The 22,723-nt window shown below is 37.5% G+C and overlaps 1 protein-coding gene across 2 annotated transcripts in view; it reads right to left on the reverse strand.

The window, feature by feature from the left end:
• The window catches only part of akap6 (A kinase (PRKA) anchor protein 6), a 117,331-nt gene extending 95,362 nt beyond the window's left edge, over positions 1–21,969 (reverse strand). Inside the window, exons 1-5 of one of the 2 annotated variants that reach the window (XM_079443082.1) lie at positions 21,789–21,969; positions 18,336–18,587; positions 16,606–18,036; positions 10,585–10,707; positions 1,481–1,577 (exon numbers count right to left, since the gene is read on the reverse strand). In XM_079443082.1, coding sequence (XP_079299208.1) covers positions 1,481–1,577; positions 10,585–10,707; positions 16,606–17,667 — 1,282 coding nt within the window. In that variant the 5' untranslated portion in view covers positions 17,668–18,036; positions 18,336–18,587; positions 21,789–21,969. The remainder of the gene's footprint in view (positions 1–1,480; positions 1,578–10,584; positions 10,708–16,605; positions 18,037–18,335; positions 18,588–21,788) is intronic. The other variant, XM_079443083.1, reaches the window with a different exon arrangement.
• Positions 21,970–22,723: the final 754 nt, after the last annotated feature.

A 22,723-nucleotide genomic window follows, 5' to 3' on the forward strand; every position in this document is an offset into this window, starting at 1 on the left:
TTAGCACTGAAAAGGCGTGGACACAGTTATTTTTGTGCCTGACCTTATTGAATATGCATTTGTAGGAGTTTCCGTTTCAGACGCAAAATTTATGGAAGGAGAGTTTTAAAATAAATCACGCAATGCGATTTACTCTGCTAACGTTTGCACTCGTCAAATTACAGTTTTTTGCATCATTATTTAACATTAAAAGCATGTCTTAAACTATTTTGCGCTTGAAATGGCTGCAAATCTTGTTGCTAAGAGGAGGCAACGCAAAGAACAGAGAGCACATGGTAGTAGGGAGAGGATTTTTTCCATACGTATTAATTCATTTGGAATGCCAGAAGAACACATTATCCAAACATAGTTTACCAAGACATATTATTTTTAATTTGCTTCAGGAAATAAAAGATGACTAGGTACCCTCAACTAGGAGGAGTCATGCAATACCAGGTCTATCAAAACCTTCATTTTTTTGGCCTCCGGTATATTTCTTTATTCTATATTTGCGACTACGCTAATTTGCGCTGCGCTTGCTATATTGTGTTGGTCGATATCTAGATGAGATGTTGCGTCAGTGTTCTTTAATTTGCGCATTGTCAGTAAATCACCCACAGAAATTTCTATTTCCTTTTGGAATTGCACACTGACCCTAATTTGCCGTGTTTAGTAAACCCTAAATATATTAAAATAGAAAACAGTTATTTTACAGTTTTACTGCATTTAAAAAAAATGCAATCTTGATGAATATAAGAGACTTCCTTTAAAAACTTCATACTGACCACAAACCTTTGAACGGTACTCGATTCAAACTGCAGAATGTCCTTTTTAAAATCAAAATGTTCACTATTTACTTTACTTGACACACATTCCTGGTCCTAATGACCCATAAGTGGACACTCTAAAGGATGAAAAAGTATAGAAGTGGCCCCTTTAAGAAGCTCCCTACAGAAGGTTGGGTTATAGTAAAGGTGCGAGCGTGCATGTTTGTGTTTGTATAGTTGGCAGGGAGTTGTCGTCACGCTGCGGCACCGCAGGACAGGGCTGTCGGGGCATTATAAGGAAGCGCTTCTGCCTCTGAGAGCCATCTGCATATTTAATGGTAGCCGGCTTTACCCAGCGGAGACGAGACATACCAGCAGGGAGGTCAGCTGAGTGGATTTGTGCATTTGCCGAGCACTCGGCGAGACTCTTCAGGTGAATAATCACAGATATGGTAGAGGAACGAGTGTCTGCAATAGCCTCTGACTCCTCAACCTGCTGTTCTTAATTCCCGCTCTCTTCATATACGGCTTTAGAAGCGCTTTGCCGGGCCGCCGAACCTGTCTCTCCGCTTTATCCCAGAACTCAATTCAGCAGGCCGTGTGCCATTTGTAATGTATGTGAAAAGGCGTGCGCTCGGCGCTTCAGAAGCGGTTACTTGAGGATTTATAAATTCTGAAGGTCACTATGTTAATACAAACATTAATAATAAATGTGTGGCTCGGCAGAACCGTACCTGATTTGTGGGAGGTGATGAGTTCCAGGAGCTGCTGTCCCTCCTCCAGGAGACTGTCTTTCAGAGCGCTGTGACTGTCCACGTTGAGTTTGAAGCTCTACACACACATGAACACAAACGTCATCGCTCATCTGCCAGGAGGATTGTATTGTTCAAAGATTGCTCTTTCATTGCTCAAGAGAGTTAATGGGTAAATCTAATAAAAAAAAGAAACATCCAGATTTAAATTGACCACAAATTTAAAGAAAAATGTTGTATTTTGCATAAAGAAAGTGAAACCTGATTTAGGAGAATATTAAAATTTCTGCATAGTTTTCATGAAAATTACGCACATTTTCCCCTTAAAATCCCCCATTTAGACTTCTTAGTAAATAAAGTAAGCAATAAATATTCAATAAAAATATCAGGAAGACAAAGACAAGTAAATAAAATATAAAGAAATAAACAAATAACTATTTTTTTTCTGCAAGACAACTATAACAGGTGCAAAATGAGATTTTAGATGTTAGATTGTTCTGTAAATCATTATAATATTTTGATTTTACTGTAATACAGTAACAGGGAAAACGTGAAAATGTAAAAGCAAAAGTCTCAATTTACTCTCCATTTATTAAAGAGATTGCAATGGAATAATGTATATTGTATTGCCCAATGGTAGTTTTTTTTATATAACTTATGAGTTTAAACGGATTCCCTATTTTTGTTTTATTTAATAATAAACTTAGTCACAAACATAAATTTGTTTGAACAAATAAAGATGAAAACAAATCAAAAGTTAATAGTTCACAAACAGCAATACTATAGAGCAATAAAATGAATACTGATAGCAGCTCAGATCATTTGATCATGAGAAACCATGATGACAAATATTTATCTGATCACAAGTTGATATTGTTGAGATCTCTTTAGAAACTGAGAATCAGGAAACTTCATTATTGAGATCTCTTCAGGAAACTTAAAATTAATCTCAATGCAACCAACAAGAAACGAGACACATTAAATCAGTTTTAATGAATATTTGATTGCTCACAGGTTGCTGTTTAGAAAGATTTCTGAAGGATCATGTGACACTGAAGACTGGAGTAATGATGCTGAAAATTCAGCTTTGCATCACAAGAATAAATTACATTTTAAAATATATTCAAATAGAATTTCAAACTATAATAATATTTCACAATATTACTGCTTTTACTGTATTTTGGATCATATAGATGTACATCTATAAAAGAATGTGAATAGGAGTTCAGATCATTTGATCATGAGAGAAATCGTTGAGAAATATTGATGATGAGTTCATAATGATCAGATCATAATTTGAGACTGTTGAGATCTTTTCAGAAAACTTGAACAAAAGTCTTAATTTGCATTCTAATTAATTTCAATGCAGCCTAGGAGATAGTAAGGAGATCTCATGTTTCTTTCCTACAGGACTCCTAACGGGTCAGGTGAAATCAGCTTCCTTGAACTCGTCGTCCGGTTTCATCCCATTGAAACAAACCCTCATAAGTCACATTAAGTGCTTCAGCAAGAATGTATATAATCTCCAGCTGCGCTGTCGACACGCAACCTTTAAACACCCTTCACACACTCCTTGATCTCAAACGAGCATTATTCATACATCCTCAGAGGAATGAAGCCCATCTCTCTGTATTTGTCCGAGTCTATCCTGCCATCCGCGCCGCTGAATTATTAACAAACGACAGCCGTCCCTCTAATTCATCATCCGCGGCATAAACTAATATTCAAATGACATTATAAAACTGAAGCCGTTTCTCCCACAGTCGCGCCCTCCAGAAAATGACCTCGGGACTGAGCAACCGCGCTCCCGTCTTTCTATTTCTGTCTTAAACCCACAATTCAGTGCGTGGCGCTCAGCGGCTCAAAGCATCCATCAGTCGGGTGCTTTCCAACTCTCAGTCATGTGTATGTCTCCCAACAGGCTGCCCATTTACTCTGATGTCTCTATTTCACCTTTTTTTTCTCTCGAAACCCCCACCAAACACTGTTTTTCCCCCCTGCTCTCGCCCCGGCAACGGATGGGAGAAAAAAACTTTCATGTTGATTGGTTTTGATAATACCCGGCGCTCTCGAACGGAGGGCTCTCCAATTGCTAAGTGTAATCAAAGAGTAGAGAGCATTATCCTGCGTCCGCGAGGAAAGGGGGGCTGGCGAGGGATGTGCTTTTGAAGATGTACGGAGGTTGACGGGTGGGAACAAGGGGGGCGGTGGGCTGCGCTCCCACAGGGGCCCCGAGGTTGAGGCGCCTAGAGCCATCCTCACCTTCGATTCTCATCTCCTCAGATCTCCCTCTGCCCTGTTTCACACCATTACCGACCGTTCTGATCTGACCAGCGGCACGGAGGGCAGTGGGAGCCGCCACGGCCCATTTTCACCTTCAGCTGTCTGCCTGCCTGTCTGTCTGACAGCAAACCTGACAGAAAGATGCATCAACGTTCTGTAAAGAGTTTCCAATTCATCCTGCTGTCACAAATGTCTGTTCACTCATGCAGTCTAACATGCTACTCGTACTAATTTTGCATTACGTACTGTATACTCTGAGCGCAGTTATCTGTATGAACGGAATGGATTATGATGACTATGTTTTTCAAAAAGTGTAGTGTACAACAGCATAGTATGCCATGACTCAAATGAGTCTGACATTGCAATTCCGGTTTGTTGACATGCTTGACTTGACTTTTCAAAATTCAGTCACAACTCTACAAAAACGACTCAACAGAACCCTTGTTTTTAAATTTATAATTACACACAAAAAAAAATTTTTTGGCAGCATCGGCATTATTTTAGTATCTATTATAGTTTTTGTTTATATTACTAATTGTATTAATTAGTATAAATCTATTCTAAAAAAGTAATTTTCTTAATTGTGTTGTCTATGATGTCTATATAGTTTTTATTCGTTTTCATTTATTCTTTTTATTTCATTAAGTTTTACTTAATACTTAAATAATAGTTAAACTATCCAAAAATGAGAAATGTTGTCTTGTCGACTAGCTGGAATAAATTAAGTTTAAATTTAAAAAATAAGTTTAAAGTTAAGTTTTTTCCAACTATAATATCCCTTATGATCTCTGAACAAACAAAAATATTATTTTGCACTGTAGTGCCATTTTGTATATATATCTATAAATATCTTTGCAGTCAGACAAAATAATAATATGTCACTCTGGAAATGTAAGGTCAAAGAGAGTGCACTGCATTATGGGATACATTATGGGACATAGTATTCGATGCAGTGCGCTTGTATACTGCACATTTTGGCAAATGTAAGCAGGTCTCTTGGGCATTCTGTACATCCAGAAAATGCATACTATGAACACTATACACACCAAATCTTGTAGTAGTATGGAACCAAACAAATGCTAACAAATGTTGATTGCTGCACATGAAGAAAGTATACATGTACATACTGTTAACCCTGTAAGGTCTAACATATGAAATAATAGGAAAATCTACTTAAAATGGAACAGTTTATTCAACCTTTAGAAAAAAAAATTAAAAGTTTTTTTTTGTCGAGTATTATATATATATATATATATATATATATATATATATATATATATATATATATATATATATATATATATATATATATATATATATATATATATATATGATACAGGAGAATACTGCATTAATATTAGTGGAGGAAAAAAACACCTCAATTTTATTCAAAACTATGCAATTTCGTTGCTGATATTGCCAAAAAATGGCCAAAAAGTGAGATAAAAATTATTCTACTGTAAACTAATGAGATCTTCATAACAATATGACAGACTACTTACATAAAATGCATCCAAAATCAGCTGTCACTGTATCTCCCAATAATATGTATTAGATGATATTTAAATGCTTAGTTTTATGATCGAAGCAGTTTGCACTGTGGGCAGCAAAACATGTAATGAATACAATGATGATACTCACATTTGAACATGATTTTTGTAAAAAAAAAATTTAAATAATAATGTATGCATACTCAAGTAAGTTGCTTCAGTCTAGTAACTCTTGAAATATTACTAACAAAATCTGATTTTTAAAAATCAGCAAAGATTTCTCAGCAAAAAGACACATGAACCACGGCATGAAGGAAGACGTGGCTAATAAAGTAGAAACTATCGAATCAGATGACAGAAAGCATGTAGTACATTCTGTATAAGTTTTTTCAGTGAATTCTTAATTTTAGAAGCCTTAAAAATTTGCATATAAAATATGATACAGTATTTTTTATCAGGTTAAGTAGGCAGTATACTGAACAAACAGCCTGGTTTTTAAAATAACATCAGAAAGCACTAATCATGTACAAGTAAACAAGCCCTAAGTTTAGTGACTAAGAAAGCACAGAAATGGCCGTCGCATATTAAATGGATGGTCTGGTGTCTGAGGCCATCTGAGAGCGGAGCGAGAAGGCCGAGACTCTCTCTCTCGCTCAACTTTGTGCCATCAGAAAGCGCGAGCGGGACGAGACGGGTGATGGATCAGCAGGTGAGAGAATTTATCACTCATGACAGACACGAGAGAAAGTGAGGAGAGCTTATTTATGAGTTCGGATACAGGCTGAAATTGATATCCTTTACAGAGCTAAACGCCTTTAAAATGAGTAAACAAACCAAAGGGGAAAAAAACGCAGAATAAACAGATATCCATCACTGATTTATGCTACAACAAAATGCTCTAGTAATAGGGTGTAATATCAATTTTTGGTGCACATGGCAAGGACACTCGTATACTGTATTCAACGGCATTAAAAAGCGAGCTGTAATAATCCCATCAACTCTAACTGAGGCGATATCAATATCACAATCTTATTAAGAGACTCTTTATATCAATTCGTGCAGCTCCAATTCAAGGTTCAGCATAAGCAATAAGGCAACGCACGTCATGTTTTATTAAACGAGGATGTACAAACACCTCAAAAACATTCCTGTCAAGTTTCAAATACCCTTACATCCATTTCATCATCACCTTTACCTTCAAAACCCAGACTCAAAGAGAAAATCCAATGTGTTCATGAATGAAACCTAACAGTTTGAGCGCCCCATGCCGAAATCTGCATTTTAAGTTGATTCCTAAAGCAGGTGTTTTGTTTGCTATTACGCTACAAATTTGTGTTGCATCTTCACATGGGAGGTGATACGTGCTTTGTTCTGCTAGCTCTTGACGTGTGCGTCGTCTGCGTGTGTTTGTGTGCGAGCAGATTGCCGCCCCGCTCTGGCTAGGATCAGACGTGAGGGCAGACAGGTTATCGCTTACTCGACATCAATAGATGTGCCACAGCAACCAGTGGACCACGAACCTCCCCCTGTCCTAATCCCCAAATCAGAGAAAGAGAGAGAACGGAGGGAAGGCTGCTAGGCGAGGACACCTGTCTGGAGACAGATTGGGGTTTGTGGTGTGCAGGTTTGAAGGAATTTGTGGATTCTGGGGTGAGGAAACAGGAGGACGGCCTGTCGGTCTCTCCTGGATCACCAGTGCTGTGTTTGTTATTAAAGGGACAGTTCACCCAAAACATAAATTCTGTCATCATTTACTCACACTCATTTCATTCCAAACCTGTACACTATGACTTTCTTTCTTCTATATGAAAAACACAAGGAAATATTTAGAAAAATGTCCCAGGAATGTTTTGGTTTATGAAGGGGTCCAATGCTGTTTGGAGACGAACTTTCATGTTCAGAATGACAGGGCGAGAAAGTGATGACAAAAATGGTCATATTTCTCAGGTGAATTTACCTTAATATATTATGTAGGCTATTATACTTCATAAAATATTTATAAAATACAAATTTTTTACAAAGTAAAATTTCATTATGTTATATATATTCATAAACATGTTATGTACAAATACATTTCAAAAAGCTTATTTAAGAACAATACTGGTTGACAAATCACATGCTATCTGCTACGGCTGATATTCGTGTGTTAATATAATCATATAGTGAGACGGCAGAAGATGAAAACACAGCGAGCGTCCTCCGCGCTTTAGTATGTGTGTAGTAAACAAAACAGTGCGTCATCTGCCATTCATTCATTCATTCATTCATTCATTGTGGAAATCATGGTGCCTTATGTGTTTAGCAAGAATGTATATAATCGTAAAGCATTACGAATTACGCGTATGGCTTTGTTCTCGGTTCTTGTCAACATTATCTCCGCCGTGATAAGCACTGAATGAATGAGAAGACTAATGATAAGAATAAATACAGGAAAAGATAAATTTACTGCTTTTGAGAATCGATATTGAATTGACATCATTAAAAAAAACGATTCATCGAAAAATAGTTTTTTTTGCCCAGCCCTACTATCTGCAATATTTTAGTATGTTGAAAGTAGCATGCTGAAGATGGCCAGATGGTAACCATTTTTGGTGAATTTAGAAGTTCATGGATGTTTTTTTTGGCTGGGAAAGAAGAAGAGTTTATGACATTTCCCTAGTGAAATAAACAGCTTTAAAAAGCCTGTTTGCTGGCTGCCAAACTGGTGGCTTGATGGTTTTAAAGGGGTTTTGATCACACGAGTCAGTGGGTCAGACTGGAAAACAAGTTAAAATATCTTAAGTAAATGCAAGACCAGCAAACAACCTTGGGCTGGTTAGCGGGGTTAACATTCAATTTTTTACAAAACGACTGCTGAAGATGCAACTACAGTAGGCTATCTAAAATAGTTAAGCAGCAAATTCAAGTTATGAAGTACTACATTTTAAAGTAATTAATTTAGCTAGACGACAACACTAACATGCAAATACAAAAGAGAATACAGGGTTTGTCATTGCAAACAGAAACTTCAAGAGACCATTTGACTAGACAATTTTGTAAGTGCTAAATTTTTAGTCCATTTTTTAGTCCAGACTTTACATTGAAAAATGTGAAAGTGACATGACATGTGGCCAAGTATGGTGACCCATACTCGGAATTAGTGCTCTGCATCCAAAGTGCACATACACAGCAGTGAACACACACACACACCGTGAGCACACACCCGGAGCAGTGGGCAGCCATTTATGCTACAGCACGCAGGGAGTAGTTGGTGATTTGGTGCCTTGCTCAAGGGCACCTCAGTCATGGTATTGAGGGCTGGACAATTCCTGCCGGACCTGAGACTCGAACTCGCAACCTTTGGGTTTTGAGTCCGACTCTCTAACCATTAGGCCACGACTTCCCGATATATCAATTTACTAAATGTTTCAGTAGTTTTGTTAACTTGTAGGAGCATACCAGCATGTAAATGACATGAAATAATAGTCATGGCCTTTAAAAACCTTTTTAAATACTGTCCACTCAAATGTAAAAGACTGTGTGGTTTATGTACTAACTGACATATAAAGAATGCCTTTAATGTTTGTGTGTATGTTGGAAAGCAGGAGCACAACTCACTATCTGTGTGACTGGGGGCCCTTGTTTCTGTGCCTCATTTGCCAATGGAGGCCGGCTTGTGTGTGTGTGTGTGTGTGTGGTTAATGTGATTCAGAGACCTGGATCCGCCACCCAGCACAATCAATAGCTGTTTCATTTCACAATCTCTCAATGCCTTATAAAGAAAGCCCACTCCTTTTCTCTCTCTCTCCTTCTCTTCCTACCCTGCAACAGCCAAACTCCTCCTTACGGCTCTCCCGTGGGTACCGGAAAGATCCGTGCTCACAGACACACACATATATGCGCACGGACACAAACACACACGCTCCCCACCTGCCAGCTGGACTTAATGCCCAGACATTAAACCTGTGAGCACATCCTGAGAGCCCCGAACGCTGGATAAGAGACAGCAAGTGTGTGACCCCGCTCTCTGAATCAATAAAAATGAGTGAAGCCCCTCACTATAAAACACTGTGATTTTCCTCCTGCAGTACAGACGGCCGGTCACACAGACAGATGGATAAACAAACACGTCTCGCTGGTGCACGAGGTAAACACGATACGCTTCTGATACGAGTTAGTAAGGGTTTCACACTCCCATTGGAAGGACAACTCATAAAAAGAGATCTTTTTAATATCTCAATTAGTTTTCCTAGACAGCAATGAGATTTAAAGAAAGACAAATGAAGGACTTTGCTCATGTCTCCTACTTCTCAGATCTCTTGAAACCAATCCTAGCAATCTCACGTGTCAACTAGTGGTCTAGGGTTAATATAATATCAGCATTTATTTATATAATATAATGTTAAATTATACAGATTTATTAAAAAAACACATGTACATTAACCATTTACTTTTGATAACATATAAAGACGTTAAATTATAAATGTTTATAAATAATACATTTTCATTTAAAATTATTTATGATAATATTAAATATAATCCTATGTATTTATACTCATTAAAATTATAAAATATTTTATACTTTGAAATAGAGAAAATGTATTTTTTAATGTAAATTATTTATTTAAAAATGATATGAACACCATATATGAAAATATTAAATTATACATATTTATAAATAAATGAATTTACATTTATAATTTACTTTTGACAATATAGTAATATATATATATATTTTTGTTTTAATATATATATTCCATAATTGGAGTAAATTATGAATTATTTAAATATTATATAATATTATATATTGCAATATATGAAAATTTTAAATTATATGTGTATATTTATAATTTACTTTTGATCATATGAAAATTATTATAAAGATTTATATTTTATACACACACACACACAGTAATTTATCGAAAATTTCGAGTAAATTATAAATGACCTATTTATTACTGTAAAATATTAAATTCTACCGTAAAACTCTTTTCAAAAGCAAATGCACATAAATGTACTATTAATACATTTCAAAACCAAATCATCTGAGCTGCTATCTGCTTTCATTTTATAGATCTAAATCTTTTTGTACATAAACAATCAACTCACAAATCAATCATGCCCATTGTGATTCCTCCTGAGCAATTTATAAGAAATGTTGGAGACAAAGGTGATACTTGACTGAGAGACATGATGAAACTATGAAAGAGCAACATCTGAGCAAAAATCCTCCTTTAAGATTGTAAAATGAAATAAAAAAAAGCACTAGGGGAAACACTTCTGACCATGTGCTCATTTGTTAACTTATGTGAGTTTTATGTGACGTTTACTCACAAGGTGAGTTTCCAGGTAGAGTTTGAGGCTGTCGATATCAGCTCTGGGTGGCGTCCAGTTGTCTGTGGTTTCTAGAGCATCTCTCAGCCAGCAGATGAACTCATCCAGTTTGCTGACAAAACCCTGTAAGAACAAACACACAGACACATCAACACAGTCAAACACAGCAAATGTGACTGCTTTGATATCAAAAGTCTCGAAACATAAAAATCTGAACAAAACCACCATGTGTTACACCACAATACAACAAACAGGGCCTCAGAAAAATAATCAAGTGTTTTGATAAGGTTTGATAAACTGATAAAAGTTTCAAAGTAAGGGTTTGCATTTGTCAAAAGCACACAATGCTTAAGGGAATGTCACACAGAAGCTGCTCTTGATGTGCCTCAATGGCTTTTTCAGTGAGAGGAGATTCAATGTGCTCGGTGTGTCCATACTGCCATCTTCTGGACCACAGAAACACTAGATTCCACCAGCTGCTTCTAGCTAAAACAAACACTTGAGGAACAGCTCACTGAACATTTCACAGAATGTCCAAACTGCTCTGTTCCAAACAACAAATGCAGATGTAGTGTTTATACCTAAAAAAGGACAAAACAACCCATAAAGTCTATATTAGTATCTATAGCTACCTATCAAGTCTTCTGAAGACACATGAAAGCTTTGTGTGAGGAACTGGCCAAAATGTAAGTTGTAATTCAATGAAAATGTGTTTCATAAGACTTTAGGGCCTGGTTTCACAGACAGGCCTTAAACTAAACCAGGATTAGGCCATAGTTCAATTAGGACATTTAAGTAATTTTTATAAACATACTTAGAAAAAAACATGACTGGTGTGCATCTTGAGGCAAAACAAAGGCGCTGTTACATTTTAAGATCAGTCAGTGCAAGTTTCTTTCAGTTTAAACAGCTCAGATTTAGATTTTAGTCTAGGACTAGGTTTAAGCCTTGTCTGTGAAACCGGAGGTAGAAGTCATATAGCCTGTTTTTATTATACTTTTGTGGTACTATTGTGTTATTTTTGGTGCTCAGCAGCACTCATTTGAGCTGTTTGAACATCCTTCTGCACATGGAAGAAAAAGTATGAAATGAAGGTGAGTAAATGATGACTTTTCAGGTGAACGATTCCTTGAAGTCTGTGGTTAACCAGAGGGTGAACGTCGAGGATCTGAGCTCTAATTAGAGTGACAAATATGCCGGTCTTCTGATGTTCTGATGTCATACGCCCAAACGGATCAAATACCATTTCATAAAGCCTCTAATGAACCATCAGAATGTAATATGAGAACATCTCACCCTTTCTCCAAGGCAGCTCCTCCTGCTCATTATCTAACATTGGCGAAAATCAAAGAAATTGATACAAATGACCTCTCCGCAGACGTCGGCTAAAAATCCCATAATTTATCAACTGTTTGGCCTTCACCGGCAGACAAGCTTTGAAGTAGGTGAGACTGGCTCTGCTTTCAAAGCTAAATGTTGGAGAGGAATCAGATCTGCCATTTCAGATGTCAGAATAAGGCCTGAATGCATCTCCTACTGGTTTCTATGCGTTGAGCAGATCAACTGGACCTGGTTTTGGTCTGGCGGACTGTCTTGGTCAAGCTGGCCAGAGCTGGTAGACCACTTTTATGTGAAAGAAAGAAAGCCCTGAAACTATCGCACATCTCTCCAGCTTTTCTGCAATATTGTATATCATCATATAGACCAAAGGAATTCTGTGAGATTGTGGCAGTCGATGGAGATCAATAGATACTGCCGCTAAATTATTCCCCTGGCAGGGACGGCATGCGTTTCGCTCTCATCTTGTGCACTGATAAAGCTCTCAGAACAGATGAATATGTAGCCGCTGGTCACAGCATTAACTGAGCTTGTCACCAGACCTGTTTGTGAGTGTATTACAGAGGGAGGAAGAGAAAATGAGACACGACTCCATGCCCCAGAGAAAGAAAAAGAAAGAGAAAGACAGACAGAGAGAGAGAGTGAGAGAGAGAGCACTAATGGGCGAGGGAAGTCGGTTACTGCCAAATTCATTTTTGAATTGGACAACCTCAGAAACCAATCATTGCTTTTATGGCCATATTCAAGAATTGTTCACCCCAAAATGAAAATTTGTTGATTTAATCATCTTGATGTTTTATTTCTGCTTTTATCAGCATATTCATGTTGTCTGTTTATTTGCATTAAATAGGAATTGTTCACTCAAAAATTAATAAAATAAAATAAAAGATGAAATAAAATAAAAAATAAATCAAATTACATTGCCAGTTATGAAAATGTCACAATGAAAAATAGGCTTCATTTTCTATCTGCAATGAATATTTAAATAAATAAATGCAAATTATTTTAAAGATAAGCATCATTGTTTATACCAAATAATACAATACTTTGTATCTATCTATCTATCTATCTATCTATCTATCATTTTAGTATCATTAAAAAAAAACCTTTATCTTATTTAATTCCCTCACCTTTTTTTTTTTTTTTTGGCATTTTTGTATAATTATTTTTTTGTACATTCTTATTTTTATTTTCAATACCATAACTGGCACCAAAAATAAAGACGTATAGACAAAGATATGCAAAGAATGTCAAAGTGGGGGGAGGCAGAGGAGACAGAGAGAGAGAGAGAGAAAAAGACAAGGAGAAGGGGAAGACGGGTTGGTGGCGTCACACATGACTAGGCCCCTGAGACGCCCCCAAGAAGAGGCTTCAGCTGCCAGCTGTCTGTTGCCATGAGAATGAAGTCATCTCCAGCGGCTGAATACTAATGTAATCAATCACCTCCTCCTGTGACACGCATCATCTCAGGTGGATGTGGCTGCCTACATCCTCCCGCTCCAGTGAGCTTACTGCACACACTCACACACACTCACACACACGCACACGCCTGCACTGGAATCAAAGGAAGGATTTCAGCTGAAAACTTTTGAGGGCATCCTTCCCTTCACTAGTCATTCACCTCCATCAGATCGGCATGATTGCCATGGATACTGCTCCTAAGACATTAGGAGTGTTATGAAGTAGCTTTCAAAAGTGCTTCCTATGCTGTAAGGATTGATCTGCTTGGATGAAACAGAAGAAGATAAAATATGCATTAGTGTGAACTGAAAGAATTCCAGGGGACGATATAAAGTCATGACACTGGATGAAATGTGTCTAATGTTATTGATCATTGAAAATAAGTGGCCATTTACATAAATTAGCCTCTGTGTTAAGACTGCGTTTTAAGAACAGTAGAAGTGAACGGTTTTATTTTTTATTTTATTTTTTAATAGCACTCTATGTTTAAATCTATGTTTTAATATAACTGACCTTTGATCTTAAATAATTAAAACAGATGTCTTATTTGTAAGACTAGCCTAAGTATCTTATGCAGCTGACCATAGAATGAATGCACAAAATATTGCACACAAACAGTATAACCATAGTTCCCACCAAAATACCGGTTACAAAACTAATGCAGACTCTTAATAAATTAATATGACACCTCCTTCAAACAGTGCAAGAATGATTTGTCTTATTTTTTTATGACAATAGTGGCTAATATCAATTTACCATGTTTTTACTGTAGAAACCATAACTTTAATTTCTATTGCATTTTGGGGCACTATGCAAGTTTTTTAAACCAAAATATCAAAAGATGCATCTAAATGACCTTGTTAAATAAACTTAATCCGATGCACTCATGATTGACTCATTTTCATAAACACACAGTTATTAATCTATATTAATTTAGGTTTACTGAATGGTGTTCATGGTGTGAATTTCTATTTGACCACCAGATGGCATAGATAGTACGCTACTGTGTCTCTAAGACAGTAAACCAAACAGTAAAACTCATCTCATGGTCAACAGTCAGAAAATTATTATGCTTTATCTTTTTAGAACAAAACTTTGCCATTTCTTATATTGATGTAATTCTTATAATTCAAACATAAAGTGTAATGCATTACTGATGAGACCTGATGAATCTAGATGGCTAAATAATAAAACATCACAGTATTAAATTACTGCTTATTGCAACAGTATATTGCCAACTATTTTAAAAAAATAATGTTTATATGCATAATTCCATGATAAACATTTCAAACAGCTGTATGCCACATTGTGCTCATTATGTACCGTAAGCTTCATTAATTTGGCTCATTCGACAACCTGCTTGTGATGTTCCTTATTTGCTTAATAAAAGCATCTGCTAATTAATAAAATGTAAATACTATTGCATATTTAATTATTTTAATAATTTTTTAAAAATGTTTTGATGTGGCATGCAGTCTGATCAAACGAGTCAAAAAAGGTAAAAACAAAATAGCTCTAATTTACAGTACATGTGTCACACAATTCCTAAAGCTGGACGCATTGCATTGTGGGATACAACATTTCAGCAAATCTATTAAGTCATCTGGGCATTTCCATGCATCCAGAAAATCTGTGTGCATCGTGCACATACTATATAGTTCAGCAACAATAAGAATATGATAATATGCTATTCTGCACATTGCCCATAAGAAAGTGAAGAACTAGTCTGACAAGTTTAGGTTTCCTCAAGCACCCGGGTTCTTTATAAACACGATTGCATGTTCTTAATTACGTAGCTAATCATTTAATTACAGACTTGGGACTGAAGAGAGGTTGTCGAGGAGTGCAATCCTGTTAATTAAGCTTTGAATATTAGCAAAAGGCTGAGGTGGCTTGTTAGTTCATTACCCCTTTAGTTATCAGCTGTTTTTAATATCTGCTTAGTGTAGTGACACATATTAACTTGCGCCTCTATGTGAATGAGGATTAAGGCATACAAATGACTTCCTTAGTGATTATATCCCTTTCAAATTAAATTGAAAATGCAGAACTGTGATAAATGTAAGTTTAACCATCGAGAGGGTTAACATTAACACTTGCTTATTTAGTTTTGCTGAGTGATATTTAAGGAATAGGCCAAGTGTACTAACTACTCTTAATATTTCTGCAATATAGGATGACCTGATTTGTCAAAATTAGCAGTATTTCGGGACAGTACACGGGACAGACTGTATCTCACAATGCAACCCACAAATTTTGCTGAAATGTATCCACTCGTTATTTAACATGACTGTCGAAAGTCAAGACAATTTTTCTGAAAATATAATTCAAAATGCAGAAGAAGGTTAATAACTAAACACCACTCACATGCAACATGTTGAGATCATGTGACAGCAAATGGAGCATTCTACAGTTTGTTAAATTTTTATTATAGAATAACGCCTACAGTTTAACTTACTATAAAAACAGTATGCAGTTTACAGTGCATATTGTACAGTGTTCAATACACTGAATAAGGGTCAGTAAATAGTATATATTGCATTCAGTTAATACAGCACTATATACAGTAAATATGGAACAATATGAAATATATGCTGCACAGTATTCAGTTTACAGTGCATATGGCATAGTATAAAGCATATTCTGCACAGTATTAATATACAGTATTCATGACAGTATGCAGTATCTACTGCACAGTATTCAGTATACCGCATATACAACATAACAGCATCCGGTTATGTACGACAGTATAGAGTATATATGGAACCTTATTAAGTACACACTGCATAGTATACAGTACATACGCCATGGTGTACAGTAAATACTGTACAGAATTAGTATAGAGTATATAAAGCATAGAATACATGGAACAGTATAAAGTACATTATACTGCAATATAGTACAGTATATACTGGCCAGTAATCAGCATACTGTATATACAACAATTTTCAATTTTATAAGTCACAGTACACAGTTTATACAGTATGGAACTGTATAAAGTATATACTGCACAGTGTTTAATATACTGTATATACAACAGTTTTCAGTTACATGTGGCACAAAATACAGTATGAAACAGTATAAAGCATATACTGCATGGTTTTTAGTATATACGGCATAGTATACAGCATATACTGCACAGTACTCAGTAAGTAGTAAGCTAGTATTCATTTTAGTTTGTATTATGCAAGAATACTGTTCCAAAAAGCAGAAATCTCTTACCTCTAGCTTCGCCCAGACATCATGGTAGTTCTCTTGGTGCTGAATATCTGCTAGTAGTTGCTGTATCAAGGGTGTGCACTGAAACATCATCTTTGGTGCATTGGGCAGGCCAACTGATATATTTCTACCCCTGGATTCAGGTGTGCTTCGCGCCCTCTCATCCTCGGACAACAGATCGCTGAGTGGGCCAGAATCGATGCTGTCATCCAGAGAAGGCGCCACGTCACTCGAGGAGGTAGGTGAAAAGCGGCTGGCTCGGGAGGGCTTCTTATAGGGGTGAAGCAAAAGGAGATCATTGCTGCTCTCCCAATCAGGGTTGACCTCAGTGAGCTCCCAATCATCCACGTCCTGGATAGACTCTTGCAGGCCTCTTTGCGGTAAAGCCTGAGCGAGGCTTTCCAGCTTCATCGCCAACATCTCAGTCTTTTTCATCTGGGCGGGAAGAGCAAGGAACTCATCCGAGCCATACCAGTGCTCTTTGGTGCTCCCTGATGTGTTGGAGATGCACAACGCATTCTGGTTCACGATCCAGAGAGAACCTGTGGCGGGAGCTTGATCGTCTGGGCTGGATGACATTTCCCGCAGGTCAGGGTCTGAGATGTCCTCCCCTGAAGATGGTGGAGGGCTGGAAGAGTCGCTGTAAGCCTGCTTGACTTTGGAGTGCATAGTCTTGAAGTTTGTCAAGTGCTTCTGCGTGTGGAATCCCTGCATGGCCTCTGATGAGAGTCTCTCCAGAGGGACTTCCGATGGTCTCTTGAGACTCATCTGCAAGTTCCTCCCGTTCACGGCATGTAGACTCTCACAGGAGTGACTCCCATTGCCAGGATAGACTGATTCCAGCTCCAGCCAGAACTTCGAGCGATCCGGTGTATCCAGAAGGGAGGGTGTGCTTCTGCTCAAATCAGCCTGGTACTGGAGAGGCGAAGACCTAGTGCACCTTGTGTCCCCATCACCCTCCAGATACATGGGCTTTTTAGGCAAAGGCTGTGTAGGAGAGATGTCACTTTTAAAGCCACCTTGAAAAGGGCGTTTGGAAAGGCCAAACCCGCAATCTCCCTGCATTGCTGAATCTGGTGCTTTTTCTTCTTCGGTGGGGTCACTGATTGTCTCTTGAGGTTCCTGGGTGGAGGTAACAGGTGGACTCTTCTGCAGGTGAGGTTCCTGGGTGGACTCTTCTGCAGGTGGAGATGATAATTGGTTTTGTCTAGAGGCTGCGATGTTGAGGAGATCCACACTCTGAAGCAGTTCTGGAAAGTCTTGCTCCAGCTCGGGATAAAGGGAGCGTGGCCCTCGACCTTCTGGATCGTCAATGGGGCTGTAGTCACTCAGTTCGTAAGCAGTGATGCCACAGTCCAATGAGAAGTAGTCCTTACTGCATTTAATGGTCAGTTGGCCAGAGTCGTCCACTTCTGTCAAAGCATCCAGCCGAGCCTAAAGATGATCAAGACCACAAAAACAAACAGACTCATTTGTAAACTCAAATTTAAAATGTATTCAAATCAATCCTGAATTTGTCTGGGATATGCAAGTACACTTCACTGCACGTGTTTGCTAGAAAAGCATGTTTGCAAGGGTATTCTGAATGTCTTTGGTCAAGGGTATATCAAATGAGTCTATTGTTGCATAACTAACTTTCTGTCGTTGTGAATTAGTAAGGGATGTACCCTGAGTAAGGGATGTACCCGCGTTAGGTGGTTTAATTTGGATGATGTTTTGGAGATGTATCTGACCTCATCGTGATCCTGGCTGAAGGCTTGTAGTATGTCTGTCTGGCGGGTGTAGTTGCCGTTGGAGTCCTGGAGGCCCTGGAGAAGCCTCTCTTTCAGAACCAACACGGACACTCGCAACTGGTGCCAGAGGAGCTGCACGCTTCGGATGTCCACTATGATGTTCACCGAGTAAGACAGGAGCTTCAGGGAGAACTCTGTCTCCAACAGGGCATGGATCTGCTCAACATGATCCGATATGTCTTCACAGATGTCCTATCAGACAGACAAATGCACAGTCAGTCAACTGATATTATGATCTGCAATTTTATGCATGGAATAACACATCATATGATGGCACTGGATTCATACAGCACAATTTCTGATCATGTGGCTTTCTAAACTACTTCCTCCTGTGCTAAAATTCCTATTTCCATCAGCAACCCAGAACTCACAGGATATTAAAGACACATCCCTCTGAAGACTTCTTAGATGGAAGACGTTGAATGTTCAAACAAAATAGTTTATATGAATTACAATTCATGAGAAAGAGCAGAAAGAACGAGACATGAGTGACAAGTACTTTGGAATTCTCTGAAATAAGAGAGATTTTTCCAGAATTACGGCTCACTGATGCAAAGATTGAATTACTCAACAGGATATATCTGCATCATGCATACCAAATACCATTATTATGGTCGCTGATAGAAACAGCTCAGATTTCAAGGCTTTTCTGGAGTTTTAGCATTTAATATTGTTTTTCTAAAAGAAACTAAACTTCAGTCAAGTGAAGACTACTTGAACCTACCTTCAAGCAGGCACAAGTGAAACAACATTACCATGTTATGTATCCATGTAAGAGGAAATGGAGTCATTTCACATTTGAGTCATTTTCACATGACATGTGAATAATACAGAGGAGATCTCAGAATATACCAAAGAGCACCACACTGTCCATGTGGTTTTCCCAGTAAATTATGTCTTTTGCAACATATACACTACCATGTATGTACGTACAGTACAGTGCTGTTGTGCTTCTTGATATTTTTACGATTTCAAGATGATTGCACTGGGATCTTATTTTGGATATATAATATCATTATAATCGCTAACCAGTTGCTTGTAGCATCCAGTTCATCTGATGTGAAAGTCACAGCAGCGAAGAGCACATTTACAACTGTGGGTCACTAGGTCTAGGGGGCTTTTCTTTTACTGTCACTGTGGTTCAAATCATAAATCAAGCAGCCAGAGGCAGATATTAAAAGGCTAGTTTCAGACCCGTAACTAATTTCAGAAAATGAGATCACAAAACAGAATAAGACGAGATGGTGTAGAAACACTACACAGCAACTGCACATTAAAATAGACCCCAAAAACGTATTTGGACATTTAAGTCTCAACTTAACAGTGTCATTCATTGCATTAGACAATGACTGCATGTGAAGTCAGATAGCAATTGCATTTGTCTACAAAGTAATGCAATGAGAGACTTTTTAAAGTCTACCTTACGTGTCCAAATTGTGTTTGGGTCTACTGTTTGTGGTTGGATCATGTCTCGTTCCCTCCCCCAGCCTGTGTAAGTCGGGAGGTTCAGCTGCTAGGAAAGTCTGACAGTTGCCTCATCTTTTCCAAACTTAAAACTGTCATTTATAAAAACTTTTAATTTAGGAGTCAAAATAGGACATGTTTCCAAGAACATAAACTGGAACTTCCTTTTGAAACATTTTGCCACTTTGATATCATTGTAATTGCATCATAAAATAAAACAGTATTTGTATTTAACTGCATTAAATACAAAATATAAATTCAAGTGGCAACTGTATCTTTGACGTCACTTTGCATTTTGTTTTGTTTTTTCCTGAAAAACAAACTAGTTCTCTATTTTGTCCAAAACATGTGAAAATGTCAGAACCTAAAAAGCACTGAGACAATTAAGAGAAAGGTGAGAGAGAATATAGTTCACAGGAGCATTTATGGGGCACGGAAGACATGTCAAAACAACTGCAGCTCGTTGTGAACACAGCAACACCAGAGCTGCGGCCAGCAGCATCTCTGATACGGTGTCGTCCACTCCCTAAAATAACACGGCACCGCTGAATGTAGGTCAGACATGCCGCCAAAATGCAGCAGGTCCCATACACTCCTGCCTCGCTGGCTCAAAAACAAACAGTAGAGTACAAGCTGACCATGTTAAAGGGTTCACCTACTGCAGCACGTAATACAGATCATGATGACTTAATCAAACCAAAAGGTCCCCTGAAGATAGTGGCAAGACTTATCAAATAAGTATCGCATCAAAAAGATTCAAATATCTAATTCATGAAATAGTTAAATGATAAAGTGGGAGAACTACTTTAGTTTGGGCATTAAAATGCTGATGAACAAAACAAATGCTTTTACAAAAAGCATTTCCAAGCTTAAAACATCTCAGGGTTTATTTTAAAAAAGTATTTGGTATGTTTGACTCTCTATAATGACTTAAATGACTCTAATTGATTCTCATTGGTCAAATGCAGCATTATAATGACCACAAAAATATTTCATTGATCATTGTCTCAATTTCTTACTTAGCTGTGCGGGTTTCAAGTCTCATATGAATCTGTGGTGTCTTTTCCCACTCAATTCAATACATTATGTTCCATTTTCCAAGGTCATTGTCACAAAATAAACCATTCAAGGTCACACAAGACCCTAGTCTTTATTTTGTGAAACTGACCAGCTTACTGTATATACACACTAGCTCATGTACACTAAAAAAGTCATTTTTTCCCCAAATAAATTAAAACTATTCCACAACAATTTTGGCAGCAAAAATAATAATAAGCAAATCAGCATATTCGAATGATTTCTGAAGGAACATGTGACACTCAAGACTGAAAGTAATGATGATTTGCATCACAGAAATAAATAGCATTTTAAAACATATTCACATAGAAAACTGTTATTTCAAATGTTAATAATATTTCACTATAGTACTGTTTTTATTGTATCTTTGATCAAATAAATACAGCCTCAGCACAAGAGACTTCTTTCAAACATCTTTTAAAAAAACTACCGACCCAAAAATTTTAAACAGTGTAGTTACATAGTAGTACATAGTACAGTAGTACTATGGTACTTTAGTGTACTTTTCATCACTAGCCAGTGAAAGTGACAGGGAAAGGTGTAAGCGTGCCACAGCTGCCCTCTCAATACCATGTGACCTCTGATGATACAAGCCCACGTAAATGAACTTTCAATAAAAGTTCTTCCTTTTCCAAATGCAAAATAATACACAAACCTTTTCCTACAAAACATGCCATTTCTCAGCCTTTATCATTTAGAAATCACCAAACACAAAGCCAATTATCCATAAAAGAAACACAGCCACTCGACTTCCCACCCTAACAATATTTCAAACAATCTCAGCAATGTCAACCCATCAGAGACTTCCTGTTAGAAAAATACTTGAGCGTGTCAGTTGATCCGTCCTCTTACCTGCTCACTGGCTGAAGTAAAACACAATGAATCAAAGAGAATGAAGTCAGAGATTGGTTTAGTGTGCTCTGTGTGTCAGATCTGATGTCAGATGTGACAGCTCTGAACGCTTGTGCTGTCTGATATGCTGTCGTTCTCTCTCTGTGTATCACTTCACTGGCCTGTTTCTTCCATTCTGTCTTTCTCTCTGGAGGAGGGGCTGCCTCACCACACCGAGGGGCTATTTTGGGACCTGACCTCTCCCTCCCTCCAGCAGCCCTCATGCTGCTCTCACTTTGTCTGGCCCACCGGCACGAGCAGCTGCTGCGGGGGGAATTAAACGGGGGTTTGAGAAGTAACTGGAGACGCTAAGGTCACAGCACCTACTGGGGCTTCCACATTAGCATTAACACCAACAAGGCTAATACTCTACATTATGCAGTATAATACAACCTATATGTGCAAAAAATCAGGTTTATTTACTGCTGTGTTAAAGAGTTGCATACTAAAATGCTTCATAATGCAGATCAGTTTATTTGGCACAATAGATTTCAAGCAAATGCATCCTAAGCATCGACATTTGCATTTTTATTTATGAATTTGAAACAATGAAAACAAATATTAAAATAATGTTAATGTCTCTGAAGATGCAAAAGGTTATTTAGAAAACCTAAAAGCTTTTCAAAATTATTAAATTTATCATTGTAAATAGGCCTACCTAAAATGTTTTAAACGTTGCCATCATGGAAATACTACGGTATATGATGAAGTTATGCTTTGGAAAACCACACTGTAAAAAAAAAAAAAAAAAGCTGTGCAAACTTAAAAGTTTAAGGCAACCAGCTTCAGCAGATTTTTGACTTTTCTCAACTTCATGTTTTAAGTTTATACAACAAAACGTTGAGAAAACTCAAAAATCTGCTGAAGCTGGTTGCCTTAAACTTTTAAGTTTGCTC

This window comes from Barbus barbus, assembly GCF_936440315.1.
Source record: "Barbus barbus genome assembly, chromosome: 20".
Lineage (NCBI taxonomy): Eukaryota > Metazoa > Chordata > Actinopteri > Cypriniformes > Cyprinidae > Barbus > Barbus barbus.